This window comes from Galeopterus variegatus, unplaced genomic scaffold (genome assembly GCF_000696425.1).
Source record: "Galeopterus variegatus unplaced genomic scaffold, G_variegatus-3.0.2 Scaffold872, whole genome shotgun sequence".
Lineage (NCBI taxonomy): Eukaryota > Metazoa > Chordata > Mammalia > Dermoptera > Cynocephalidae > Galeopterus > Galeopterus variegatus.
Genome location: NW_007726983.1, coordinates 173,604 through 187,879, shown reverse-complemented (window position 1 = coordinate 187,879; position 14,276 = coordinate 173,604). Strand labels below are relative to the sequence as shown.

At 42.7% G+C, this 14,276-nt stretch overlaps 1 protein-coding gene across 2 annotated transcripts in view; it reads left to right on the top strand.

The window, feature by feature from the left end:
- SRGAP2 (SLIT-ROBO Rho GTPase activating protein 2) overlaps positions 1 to 14,276 on the top strand; it is a 255,587-nt gene that overhangs the window by 198,562 nt on the left and 42,749 nt on the right. For both annotated transcript variants that reach the window (XM_008573077.1, XM_008573078.1), the window contains exons 8-10: positions 2,496 to 2,597; positions 3,600 to 3,797; positions 12,001 to 12,085. In XM_008573077.1, coding sequence (XP_008571299.1) covers positions 2,496 to 2,597; positions 3,600 to 3,797; positions 12,001 to 12,085 — 385 coding nt within the window. The remainder of the gene's footprint in view (positions 1 to 2,495; positions 2,598 to 3,599; positions 3,798 to 12,000; positions 12,086 to 14,276) is intronic.

The window sequence follows — 14,276 nt, the reverse complement described above, 5'->3', positions numbered from 1 at the left end:
CTAAGCCATATCTGCAGTTAGTTGACTGGCTTATGCCTGGGTCACATGCTTCCTCTGAAGCACATGGAGTGGGAGGTCCTCTCAGAGGGCAGACAGACCAAAGTTAACAAAAGAAGGGGCCCAGAACTACAATGTGTTCTCACCAGGAATGGTGCATCTCTTAGGGTTAGCATCCAGACTCTAGAAATCTCTGCTCCAGAATGACAGCTGCAGCAGTGGAACCAGCTGATTTACTGTTATCAATAGGCCACTATGATGACATTTCTATCCTAAAGACAAAAACGCAGAGATGATTTCTTTCCTCTCCTTCTTGGGAAAAATCAGACCATTTACAGTTTGTTGCCATCGCCGTGGCTTAGGAAATGTCAGTTTCTGAACAGATGGGGAAGTGAGATGGCAGCATGTGCAGTGAGAGTTGGGGAAAGGGGTGTCACCAAGCCCCAGGAAGCCCCATTCCTCACCTGCCCTGGCTTCTGGTCAAACTTGCCTTCCAAGCCCCTTCTCCAGCTGCCACTGAGATTCCTTCCCAAGAATCAGTGGAACTTGGGGACCAGCTGATTGGAGTGATACATTTTTCTGGTGTTGACTGAGTTGCCTTCTGAGCCAAACAGCTTGTCTTCATAAAGGGGGAATCCAGATGCTGGGTGCTCAGGCCCCCTTCTAGCCTTGTCAGAGCCTCATTTCCATACTCTGGAGCACAGCTGGAATGCATTACCTTGCACCCCGGTAGAGGACCACTGCCAAAGCATGCATCAGCAGCTCTGTTGCTTCTTAAAGGAACAGGCTTGGAGGTGGTTTTCCCTCCATGATTCCTCCCTGCTAGGTCTGGGTTACTTTAAAAATCAATAGCTCACTCTTCTGCCTGGGTCCTCTCTTTGTGTGATATAGCTGATCAATGGCTGAGCCAGGCAGGGGCAAGGACCAGTCCTAGAGCTTACAAAGATTCTGCATTTCTGCCTAGCCTTTGTATGAGTGGGAAATAAAAAGAGATGAGAGGGTGAGTTGTTCTTGGTCCCTGCAGCCATTCTGTCCCCATCAGTGTGGGTCATCTGCAAACTGTGGAGGCAATAGGAGGGAGCTGCCTGGAAGTCCTTGAACTAGGGCCAAAGTTCGGGTGGCATTTTGACCGGAAGCCCTGAAATTGGCCAAGGCCCCACAGTGACTGGTGTTCTGGGGCGCTCAGCACATGAATTGATGCCAAGCACTCTCACATGTCCTAGGAGGAGGTATTTGGCTCCACTCTGGGTACCCCCAGAGGCTTGTGGGGCTCTGGATGTCTGACCGGTGACATCAGACAGCCAGAGAATTTCACTCTTGGCACTCTCCCGTTCTGGCCACTGAGCTTTCTCCATTGTGTCTGTTTATCCAAGAGCCAGAGTGAAGTCAGCTCTCTTTAGATCCGAGAGCTGTCTCATGCCAGCCTCTCATCCGGGGGAGGAGGTCAAGTCAGTTGGGAGTTTAAAAGCCAATGGAGAAAAAGGTCAAGTCTCAGCCCCCTCTATTTGAAGAGAGGTTTTGTCTTTCCAAGAGAGAGAATGGTCTGTGGGCATATGAATTTGCCCACTCGTTGCTGGGGAGGAAGGAGGACATTTTTATCCAGATGTCTCTCTGCAGACAAGAGGCTAAAAGATACATGGTAGCAAGGCAACAGGAGCTGTTGCTGCGTCCGTCCGTCCTGCCTTCCAACTCTCCCAGCCTTCTGCTTCTTGTCTGTCATCCCGTGGACCATGGGTGACCTCATGCCATAGCCACACCCCCATCAGGAGACATTGGATCAACCATTCCTTAACATAGGAAAGCTAGTTGGCAGTAATTCTTGGGGGAAGGGCAGACTCCTGTCCCACACTGATCTAGTGAAGACCTGGGGTAAGATGATGGCTCTTTGGAAAATGCCAAGCTCCACTAGATTCCATGCCCTCTGGGGCTCTCTAACATAGCCTATGAACTTGTTCCTGTCTTCACGCTCTTTCTCATTGAGTCAGAGCTCTTGTGCATGGCCCGGATTTATAAACACATGCTGGCTGCCAAGAGAGGCAATTTAGCCTCCTGACCTACTTCTCTCCTGCTTCCACTCTGGTGTATGAAGGGGGATGAGGGAGGGGCCAAAGAGGTCACTTGGACCTCTAGCAGGAAATCCTCACTGTGCCACAGCATTGTGCTTCTGGAGCTGGGGCTGCCTGAAGCACCCTTCTCCAGCCTCCTCTGCCTTCCCTGGAGCTGCAGACCCTACATAGATCAGCCCCTGCCAACCACCAGCCTGGAAATGGGTTTTAAAGAGAGTCTTGATCTTTTCAGCAGGGGTTCCACCCCATTCCTTTTATGTGCTATTTGGTCCTGGAAGAGGTCCACACATGTTGGCTTTGGATTTTGTTTCAACATAGAAACTGTGAGCCTTAACCTTGAGTGTGAGTAGTTTTACTAGCAGTAATGGGAATTCCGGAACCACCAAAACAAACGTGTCCTCTTCCTGACCTGGTGTTGCTTTCTTTGGGCAGGCTTCCCAGCTCTGTGCCCAGCAGCCTGTCCAGAGTGAGCTGGTGCAGAGGTGCCAGCAACTGCAGTCTCGCTTATCCACTCTGAAGATTGAGAATGAAGAGGTGAGTGTTCTGCTGAGGAGGCTCAGAGCCACCCTCTGAGTTTCCCTGTTGAATCAGGAGCAGGTGGAAGGAGCATGCAGAGAATGTCCGGGCTGCTGCAAACATTTCCTAGCCAAAAGTAGGCTTGGACTTTCCCCCTCTGCTACATCCTGCCCTTGAACTCCAGGAAGTTGCTCTTGCATTGCCAAAGGTTGTGCTCTATTTTGAGCTTTTGCAAAATGCTTTTATTCCCTTCTACACATTTAATCAAAATGGCACTTGGCAGCTGTGTGAACGATATTGTGTCTCTGAAACCACCCCCTCATGCCTGCCTTTTTCCAGCATTTTCAAACAAACAGAGGCCTTTGACTTTGACACTTCAAACATCTCCATCCTCTTAGGAAAGGGTGACTTTCTTCTGGGCCCAGCGTATTTGCTTTAACAGCCAGTTCAAAAGGGCAGTATGATTGATGGTCCAGCTTTCCATTGAGCCCCAGTGGCTTTTTACCTTGCATCTCAGTAAGTCTTACTTTTCCCAGGAAGATGAGGAAGGACTGAGGATGGGTCACTTAGTTGCAAAATGGGGAAACAAATTCATTGATTTGCTGAAGATCATGAAACAGAACCTGGAACATTGCAGGACTAGGCCCATCACACATTTTAATTGGCTCTTTGTGTGATGGGGTCAATTTGGATTTGTTTCATTCTCTTTCCCTTAGCATTTCCATTATAATGAAGCGCTAATATTAAATTTTTAAAGTAAACATTAAATAAAAGAGCTGGGTCAAGTACATAGCACAAAGGGGGTAGTGGTCCTTAGGTCCTAAGTGGAGAGAGTAGCATGTGATAGCAGAGTCCATAAAATGTTTATAACTTAACTTAGCACTGTCCCATGGTAAGCAGATCTGCACCCTTTGATGGTATCCTGTCCTTCCCCAGCCTACTCCTTCTCCCAATTCTCCAAGCTTCTCTATCACCTGCTATTTTGCAGCCCATGCATTCTGTTGGCCCTTGTCATTGCAGGTAAAGAAGACAATGGAGGCTACTCTGCAGACCATCCAGGACATTGTGACTGTTGAGGATTTTGATGTGTCTGACTGCTTCCAGTACAGCAACTCCATGGAGTCTGTCAAGTCCACGGTCTCAGAAACTTTTATGAGCAAGCCCAGCATCGCTAAGAGGAGAGCCAACCAGCAAGAAACAGAGCAGTTTTATTTCACGGTAAGGAGCTCAGTGGCCTTTAAAGAGCATCACCAGGTACTGTAGCACACAAGGGAGATTTGGAACTCAGAGTCCTTGTCAAGTGTCTGCAGGGCAGGCTTTGAATATCCTTCCTTCTCAACCACAGGGGATCCTGAAAGGGGTTGTCATCTCTTGGTTTTCTGGAACTATATCCAAATATTCTGGCTAATATATGTCTTGTTTTTAAAAGTCTGTAGTCTCTTTTAGGTGATATGATGACATTATTTTATGACTTTCATTTATAGGAAACTTTTTCATAATTATTGCTAAAATTCAAAGGGACAAGTAATGTGCAGCATTATTGTTTTGCAGAGAATTCCAAAACATTGTATTTTGTAATTCATGTATCTCCAGTTTTCTTTCAGACAGATGGACCCATGTTTTTAAAGTAGTGTTAACAGTCCTTTGGAAGATTGCTAGCTGGTCTTTGGTGCTGCTTTTTAATAATTAAGTTATTTTGAGCTTGCCAAGTAGGATTTATTGCCTGGATTAAAATTTATTTCCTAATCTTCTGATGACCAAGAAAGGAAAAATTAAGTTTGCAGATGTGAGATGAAATACCGCCAATGAATATGCATACTGATTCTGAATGAAAGGAATTAACTTGTTTTTTAGTCAAGAAAAACAGTCTGCATGCAGTAAATTGAATTTTTCCTCCAACTGGAACAATTTGTTTAATTCTTCTTTGAACACTGCCCTTTCTCCATTAAGAACGCTAATGATTTGCTAACTTTTTTTTTTTTTAAAGAAATCTGTTTTTTTAATTAGTTAAGCTCAGAATTCTTCACATTACTTTTTATCCTGGGGAAGACTGTTGAAAGGGAGTGATATATCAGTATTATACTAAAACAGCTTTTTAAATTATTATTATATAAAGGAAAACATGCTCATTATATAATATTTAGAAGCAAAAAGAAGAAAACAAAAATTGTTTGTAATCCTACCACCTAGAAATAATGGTATGGTATATTCCCTTCTAGTCTTTTCTCTGTGCAGACACAAACACATATGTGAGCATATATTTATAATTTTATTTTAAAAATGGGATGCTGCTGTATACATTGTTTTATAATCTAAGTCATTTAATTATAACATTCTTTAAGCATATTTATGAATAAAATACTAAAATCTATGCAAAAAAATAATGGAATGACATTTAGACTCATTCATTTATTTTTGTAAAATATTTAACACACTGCCTGGTTTGTAGTTAGTGTTCAATAAATACTGAAAATTTATTTTCATCATCATTGTTATTAATTTATTTATTAATCATTATTAAATTATTCACTGGTTATTTTTTGAGGATTTACTATTTGCCAGACACTGAGCTACACCTGGGAATGCTGAGAGTATAAGGTAAAGAGGAGAATGATGAAACTGGGCATGCCAGGGAGAACTTTCATTTTTACTTTAGATATTTCTAAACAGTTACAAAAGATTTTTATAATTTAAAAAATATATAAAAATTGTTAAATCATACATGCACATGTGCATGAATAGCAACTAGGACTAATAGAGTTGGGTTGTGCTTGATCTTGAAGGATGAGTGAACCATGCAGTGAACTGGGGAAGAAAATGGCATTCCTTCAGGAAAGAGCAGTGTGTGCGAAAGCATAAAGGCGTGCAAAAACCTGGGTTAGACATCAAGAGAACTTCTTGATATAATGAGGGCTGTTTCGCCGCCCCAAGCTTTTATTATCTAAGGAGCCTGTTGACCACTCTCTAGAGGCTTTTAGTAATAGGATTATTTAGCTGGTCTGTCTGGACTGCTCAGATATAACACTACTTAAATGACTCAATCTCATTACATTGTGGAAGATTTCCATTTTTTAAGTTAGGTAAGAAATTTTGGGCATAAAAATTTGTATTTAAGACAGGCTTTGTCAGAATTACCTTTTGGCTTTCAATGAACCTATAACATTTATATTCAGAGTTGACCTTTAGTAAAAGCTGGAATGACCATATTCAAACTGGTGACCTCTCAAATCCTGCCCACTCTTTTCACCTTCTGTCTGAATGTACTGATGTCCTCTAACCCATTTCCTGTCTTTTGTGGCCATGATGCTACTTATTTAAATTGTATACATATTTGCTTGGCTAACAGGAATGGGTTTTTTTCTGGGCTTGTCCAGTAATGGATTTAGAAGAGAGTTCATCATTTTCATGACTGGTGCTTGAAATGTGTCAGATAATTCATTTTATGATAAAAGGGCTTTTTTTGGTTAGTAAAATGGACATTCAAGAAAAGGTGCCCATGTTAAACAGAGTGGCTGTCTGTGCTTGCCAAGTCATACAAAGCCCTCTGTTGCCTTTATAAATGTTGCCCATGTGTTTCTCTGTGCCCTTCAAAAACATCAAAGCAGCACATCCTGGAAGCTCCCTTCTTTTGGAAAGTTGGATGAGGTCCTTTGTCATGGTCTGATTCCTAGGTAGTGTGCCCAGGGACCGAGATGGCTGATAGGAAAGCTTTCTGAACACTTGCAGCTGTCATCAGATTGATCTGCCCAGATGACAATTGGAAATTCGAAGCATGAACTATGAAAATCAGTTGCTTGCAGGAATCCCAGGAAAACAAATATGGAATTTTAAAGCTTGAAGCGATTTTTAAGAACCATCTAACCCAACCTTCTCATATGAAAGATTAAAAAACAAAACAAAAAGGGCCGGCCCGTGGCTCACTTGGGAGAGTGCAGTGCTGATAACACCAAGGCTGCGGGTTCGGATCCCTATGTAGGGATGGCCGGTTGGCTCACTTGGGAGAGTGTGGTGCTGACGCCGGTTGGCTCTCTGGGGAGAGTGTGGTGCTGACAACACCAAGCCAAGGGTTAAGATCCCCTTACCGGTCATCTTTTTTAAAACAAACAAACGACAACAACAAAAAAAGACAAATCCAGAGAGGATGGCTATCTTTCCCAATGTCCTCAGCAAGGGCTGAACCCAAAACTCAGGTGGCCTGGTCTCTGGCCACAGGCTTTTCCTCTCTAGCCTGCTGAAGAAGCTGAGGTAAAGGAAATTTTCAGGAAGAGCTCAGTGACTCTCTCCTCTTCCTTGCCCTAAGTGGGGAGATGTTTCCTGATCTCCTTGGCTTTCTATCACTCATCTTTTATATCACATAGTCCAGCAATGTCTACCTTTTTTCCCATTGCCTTTTTTATTATGATTGTTAAAGATAGGGTTTTTTTTAAAGATGTGAAGATTTCAAAAGGGCATATAAGAAAAGGTAAAGTTTCTTTCCATCCCTGACCCCATCTTTGCCTCCCCTCTGCTGGTGATTGAAACCAGTTTCTTCTGTGTCCTTCCAGAGATATTCTACACATGGGCAACTACTGGCATATCTGTAAATGCCCTTTAATGTAATAAACTACATTAGAAGTATAATGAAATAGAAATACAAATTGAAATATACCACTCATACTGTTCATCACTTTATTTTTTTCACATAATTTATTTTGGATATTATTTTAAATTAGTCCAAAAAGATCTGCCTCTTTTCTGATGGCTGGACAGAATTCCATTGTACAGATGTACCATCATTCATTTAAGCAGTTCTCTGCTCGTGGGCAGTAACATTCATTGTTTAACCAGGAATTATCAAAGCTGTAGAAGACTGGCATTTCTCCCAAGTATTTTCTTGTATGGAGACTTAGAGTACGGGATTCTTCTATGAGGGATAGAGTGGGGAAGCGGTTAAGGATTATGGTTGATAAATTAACAAAGCAAGACTGCCTGAATTCTCATGGATAGGTTTGGGTAAGGTAATAGGAGAGGAGGCCACGGGGGCTCTAGACCACTAGATTTGGAACTTGTGGTCTGAGGTCTTTTTTATCTTGGTATTCTCCTGCAGATCCTTGGTAAACAGGTGCTAAGCAAGTACAAGTGAGGGGATGCCCCTGTCTTGTCAATTAAACTGGGGAGATGTGCTTCATTTAACGTTTACTCTATTATATATTCTGCCTGACAGCTGTTTCCTGTTTTAAAAATCGACAGGGAGGAGGGGAAATTTCAGCATGCCTGGATGGTGGGGAAGCAACCACAGTAATGACATCTTGGTATCTTTGCACATGGGACTGGCAACGCATAGCTCACTCCTCCTGCCCACCCACCCCTTGCTGCAGGGGATAGTTATGGCCTTGGGTTCACACAGATGCCTGGGCTCACCCAGGCATAAGCAAGGTCCCGTGAGTTTTATACCCTCATGGTAAGAGTGTATTTAAAGGGAGAAAATTTTTAAAAATGAAATTTGAAAAGCATTCTTGTGCCTCTTACTGTTTCTTTAAAAAGGACTGAAACCTTCTGCTTTGATTTGGCTTTCTTATGCATTAGCACAAAGCAAAGAAGTTTAGAGAAAGAATGTTTTCAGGTTCACTGAGCTGGTGATTCAGGTAGAAGGGACATTTTTTGAGTACCTGCTGTGTGCTGAGCCCTGTGCTAATTGCAGTCATGCTTGTTATTCTATTTCATCCTCAGCAACCTTGTGAAAAAGTATTATTTCCATTTTTCAGATGGAAAAACTAAGATTCATGGGGGTTAAGTGATTTGCCCAAGGTTAGAAGAGTTGGTAAGTAGTAGGACTGGAATATTCCAACTGAAGATTTTCATTTTACTGCAACAAAAATGTTTATCAGAGAGGATGGGCTCAGAAAGAAAAATGATTACATTAATCATTTTCAATAAATAAGCCTCACTGCTGACAGTTAATACTAATTAGGAATTATTAAGAAATAAATTAATGAGATCATAAGAATGGAATTAAAGTTTCACAATGACAAAAAAAACAAACTATAATAGACTCTGCCTCCCTTCCTACTCTTTGTAGAAATTCTCAGTTTTGATAATACTGAGTATAAAATTTGGGGGAGGAGCACTGGTCAGACTCTGTTTTAGGAACTTGATTTTATTTTGGGGAAATGAAATCTGCAGGTAAAGAGAAAACCCCAGGTAATCACTTTACTTTGGTTGTTTGGTGAGGGAAGCAGGATGTTGGAGTGGAATGAAAGAAAATTAATTACCTGATATTGGAACATACTTTAAATAAGGAAAGGGACCCTCATTGCCCAAGGAAAGGATTTTGAGACTACACATGAACAGTTCTTTTCCTGATCCTGAACCTCCAGAAATCATCGAAAAGCCACCTATTCCTATCTTGCCTTCAGCTCTCAGATCTTCTCTGTTTGTCCAGCAGCAAGCCTTCTAACTCAACTCCGCTGACAAAGGCAAGGTTATTTATCCCCAGCTTATCTCTCATACAGATGAGTGCTAACTTATGGGAGGAACAGGGAAGTGATAAACAACATGCTTGCAAATTTTAGGATGCCTTTACCTTCCCATACCCAGCTTACATAGGTGGAAAACTTCCAACCATGTTTTCCATTCCAGTAGTAGGGATGCAGGTCATACCTTGACACAATTTTGATTCTTCAGGATTTAATGAAACCCGGAAAGGTAATCTATCGTACCTCTTTATCAGATTGTGATTTATTTTAATGGTTCACCGAGTGACAGCCAGAGTTAAGTAGTGAACTGTGAACATGAATGAAAAAAATGATTTCCAGAATTACAAGTAGAAACATGAGTGAGGTTAAGGAACTTGCATCCATCTCCTTTCAGAATTTTGGCTGCTTTCTGAGCAATCTGGTCTTGTTTTGAGGGTTACAGCTTCTTGGTGAATTTTCCTCATTAGGAAACCTTTAGAGACTCCTGGGATAATCTTCCAAAGAGAGGCCTTTGGGGGTTGTGTTGTTAGCAGTGGATGTTTCCTGAAGGCTTTTCACCTCTGGGCCCTAAAGTACTGTTCCAGCGCTACAATTAAGTATTGGCTGGGGATTAGGATATCTCCCAGGGAAGACCAACAGCAAGGTGAGCTGGCAGCTGGAGCAGATGAAAAGGGGAAGGTGACAGCAGAGTCTATTTTCATGCAGATGTTTTCGTGCAAAAGCATAAAAGAGCAGAGGGAACAGGTCATGAATAAGGCAGCAGAAATGATTTGGTATAGGGTTTCTTTTTGGTTTGTTTTATATTTAGAGAGTAGGAGCACACGTAAGGGCTTAGTTTGTAACCACTGAGGAAGATTTTCTCCAGAGGAGAGTGAGACCTCTCGTATACTTACTTCATGTATCTGTTGAGTAGCTACTATCTGCTAGGCATGGTACTAAGCATCAGGGATGCAAAGAATAATGATGACATGGTCTCTGACCATAAAGAGGAGGCAGTCTAGAGAGAAAGACCCATGAGTAATAAGCCATGTGTGGCAGGATGTGTGAGAAGTGCTGTCATGGAGATGTGCAAGGTACACACAGGACCATCAGGACAAGCATGGGAGGGCCAAGGACTGCATCCCCGAGAAAGTAGGCTTTTCCTTTGTTTCTAAATGAGAGAAAGAGAGAAATACATTCTCTTAGTTAAAAGTTTACACTATCCAAAAAAGCATAGAGTAAAAGGAACTCACATTTTTTCACATTGTTTCTTTCTATCAGTCTTAATCCTAAGTGGTAATAGCCATGAAATCAAAGGTTTGATGTATAAAATATATATATACATAGATTTTTTTTTTTTATAAGATGACTGGTGAGGGGATCTTAACCCTTGACTTGGTGTTGTCAGCACCACGCTTTCCCAAGTGAGCTAACCGGCCATCCCTATATAGGATCCGAACCCGTGGCCTTGGTGTTATCAGCACCACACTCTCCCAAGTGAGCCACGGGCCGGCCCCATAATTACATTTTTTGCTTAATACTTATTAAAAGACAGAACTATTACAATTTAAAATGTCTTATCCACTTACCACCTCAATGATCTCACATCTTACCAGTGATTAGTGGATCACACTCTGGGAAACCGTGCCATTTGGCTTCTGAGTTTAGAGATGGACAGATTACCCTCACCCAGCAGATGACACATTACAGCAGGATATGACCAAGGCAAACTGAGATCCCCAAGAATGGCTGTGGGGAACAGTAAGAAAGATACTGTGTTAAGAGTCTAAAGGCCTGGGGGCCAGGCCTGGTGCTACTACTTACTAGCTTGTACCACTCAGCAATTTATTTGATACTCTCCTCCCCTGAGATCATCTTCTCATCTATAATAAGGAAATAAAGTCTTCTTTATGTGCTGTACAGAGTTATTGTAAGAGTCAAATGAGAGAATATGTGCTAAACTGCTCTAAAAATCACAAGTTGCTCCACAAGCTAAAAGAATTCAAGCTATAACATTTTGTTCTGCTTCTTTCCTTCTCCTGCTCTGTACCAAAATGGAGGGAACATTATATCATAATGGTTGAGAGCATACACTACATTGTCTAACTGCGTGTGTTTGGATACTGGCTCCATCAGTCACTAACTGACCATGAAGAACTTAATTTATCTCTCAAAACTTCGGCGCTGTCATCCATAAAATAGAGACAATGATAATAATAGTTCATAGGGTTGTTTTGAAGATTTGATGAATTGTCTGGGGAATACAGTCTCTCACTGGGCAGACAAGGGTTGAGAGAGATCAAATCTGAAAGTGCAGCACAATGATCAAATTTTGACTGTTAAAGCAGATGAGATTGCATTTCCAAAACCTCATCTTGTGTTTGGAACTGTATATGTGTTTGCAAGTGGGGGATGAAAGCCTCTCCCTCTGAGTGCTCAGAAATCCCAAGCTTTCTACAAAGACTCCGTGCAGAGTAGAGGAGGAGGCTGATTAGGATATGGCCCAGACAAAGATGCTCTGCATGCCAGGCTTGCAGCTGAGGCAGGGGGCTGAGCCTATCATTGGCACTACTCCTGGTGTAATGGAATGCACCATGGGAGGGGCTGGGGCAGGCGGGATGTCAGTGGAGGTGCCACGTAGCAGGTGTGTGTCCTTACAGCAAGAAAACTGGGGCTCAGTGACTCTACCCACCCTCCCTGCAATTCTTCAGTGGAACTGAAGGAAACAGATGAGGGGCTCTAGGAGACAGTTTCTTTACACTGGCCAACGTAGAACTCCCAGGAAAACAAAGAGCAGGATATTAATCCACTATGAAAATCAGCAGCTGCCCATATGCTCAGAGCCTTAAAGAAATGAAAAATGGACGTGGTGGATGTTGGGTCAGAAACTGAATGACCTTTTAAAAAGGGAATTGTCCAGCTGAGCCTCTGTGATTTTTTTCTTCTTTTGGAGTCTGATTGCTCCTTCACCTCCTCTTCTCTTACAGAAAATGAAGGAGTACCTGGAGGGCAGGAACCTCATCACCAAGTTACAAGCCAAGCACGACCTCCTGCAGAAAACCCTGGGAGAAAGTGAGTGTGGGAACACTCTGCGGAGGTGTGGCAGAGAGGGCAGGCCCAGCCCGAGATTTCTTGCTGAACACATGCCTCCATCCTCAGCCAAGTGGACCCCATCTTGTTATATGAATGTATTTCTTTTCCTAGGCTGTTTGATGTAGAAGCACATGCTCCAAATGACTGCTTGAGTAATGGGAAAAGGCCAGGGCTTAATGAAGCACTAATGTGTATCATCTATTTGTTTAAATGGAACGTGCCTGCTCTCCACCCAGTCCTCCTCCTTTGCCTCCTCTGCTATGACTGGGGTAAAGGGACTGAGGGGCTATTTACCTTCCAGACACTTTGTTAAAACTCTCAGCTCCTCTGTGGCAGGTCTGGGTCTGGAGCAAGAAGGGAGGGAGTTGTGAGATGAAACACCCAGCTGCTCTGAGGAGAGGAGAGGATCCTCAAATGCAGGATATGGACAGACTGCTGCTTTCTGTAGCTTCCAGGGAGACAGCATCAGTTCCCTTCGGCTTTGAAAGGGCCTGATGCTGTTTAAGTGGCAGCCCTCTCAGCTGTGGCCATGCTGAGGCCATGGTGCTGAATGGACTGTCTCATCTCATAGGATGATCTTAACCAGACCCTGGAAAGTAGCAAGGCAGAGAACCGGGATGGTACTCTGGACTTTCTCTCCTCAGCTGTCAAACAGAAGGTTGAAAGAGAAGTTTCCCTGGGGTTTTTTGGCACCCTGCCCAGGTCTCCTGCCTAGCTCTCAGCATCCTATGATTAATGGGATTCCCAGGTTGGGGATGCCTCTGAATGCCCTGCCTCACTAATCTCCTCACTTAAGGACGAGAGGGAAAGGAGTGAGAGGCTACAGGGAATACGTGGTAGCATCAGTGACAGGCAGGCCCACACTTACACAGAGGTCTAACATTTTTAAGTAAACTGTTGAGCACTCTTCAGACAAACTGCAGAGTATAGGAAGGTGTGCGATACTCACTGGCTCATTGGCACCAGGCATTGGAACCTCACTTTTCATACCAGAGCCCTCTACAAACCCTTCTTGCCCTGTCCTTTTCCTGCCCTGGACAGTTTGTCCTGATGATTCATTCTTTTTTTCTCTGATCTTTGATCTTGTGATTTTTAAGGCATTTTATTTTATGTGAAGAAAATAAAATGTTAGGTAACTTCTGTTCTCTTTCCTCCCCACTACCTGAGGGACTCATACTAAATGGGTTTGGGCATTGAGAGCCAACCTTTGCTTATAGAAAATCTTTGCACTTAGGTTATCAGATTGCTCTATGGGGAATTGGAACAAAAATATCCCAGAACTATTTGAAGCAAGTCATAACTGTGATTTCTTTTTGTCAAGACAATCTAAGCATAGGCCATAAGTAAGACAGGGAGCAAGGCTGTGGGGAGCACATACACATGTGTATGTGTGAGAGTGAATGGGTTTGCTCATACGCATATATGCACCAAATGTGCAACTATGGAGGGACGAATGTTGACCATTCATTAGTGCTGCAAATTGCCTTAATCTAAAGATGACAAGTTCTAGCAATAAAGAAAAAAAATTGCTATAAATCTTCCAGTGTGCAAGTCATCATGTCCCTGCCTTCTGTAAGTATTTGTTACCATAATGCAAGAGCCCTTGTTCTTGCCACAGAGGGATAATTGATGTGTATGAATATTCCAGAATGGAAATGGGACAGATGTTGAAAATAATGGCTCAGAATAATATTTTTGCAGATAAAAGCTGAGCCTTTAGTAATGAGATGCTGTTAGGGGTGGGGGATGGTGTTGCTCAAGATGAGCTGAACTGTAATCAACAATTAGCAACCTTTAAAGGCAAGAAGAAGCCTTGCTCTCCCCCAGCCTTTGGAGTGGCCTTTTCAGGCACTTGGATGAGGAGTGTGGAAGCTGATCTCTCCTTCCCAGTTTCAATACCTGCTGGGGTTTGCCTCTGGTTTAAATAATATGGGTCTAATACAGATCAAGCTTCATTAACTTTGGATCCAAACAAAGCAACATATATTGCATCATGGCCCATGTATGCATGCATGTATAATTTTTAAAAACATAAGAATACTTCTTATGAAGTAAGCATTCATTTTTGAAAGCTGGCTGTAACCCATTAAACTATTAGGGCCCACTATTGAATTGAGAACCATGATTTGATAGCGGTATCAGCATTAAATCTCACCTCTCCCTTACCACT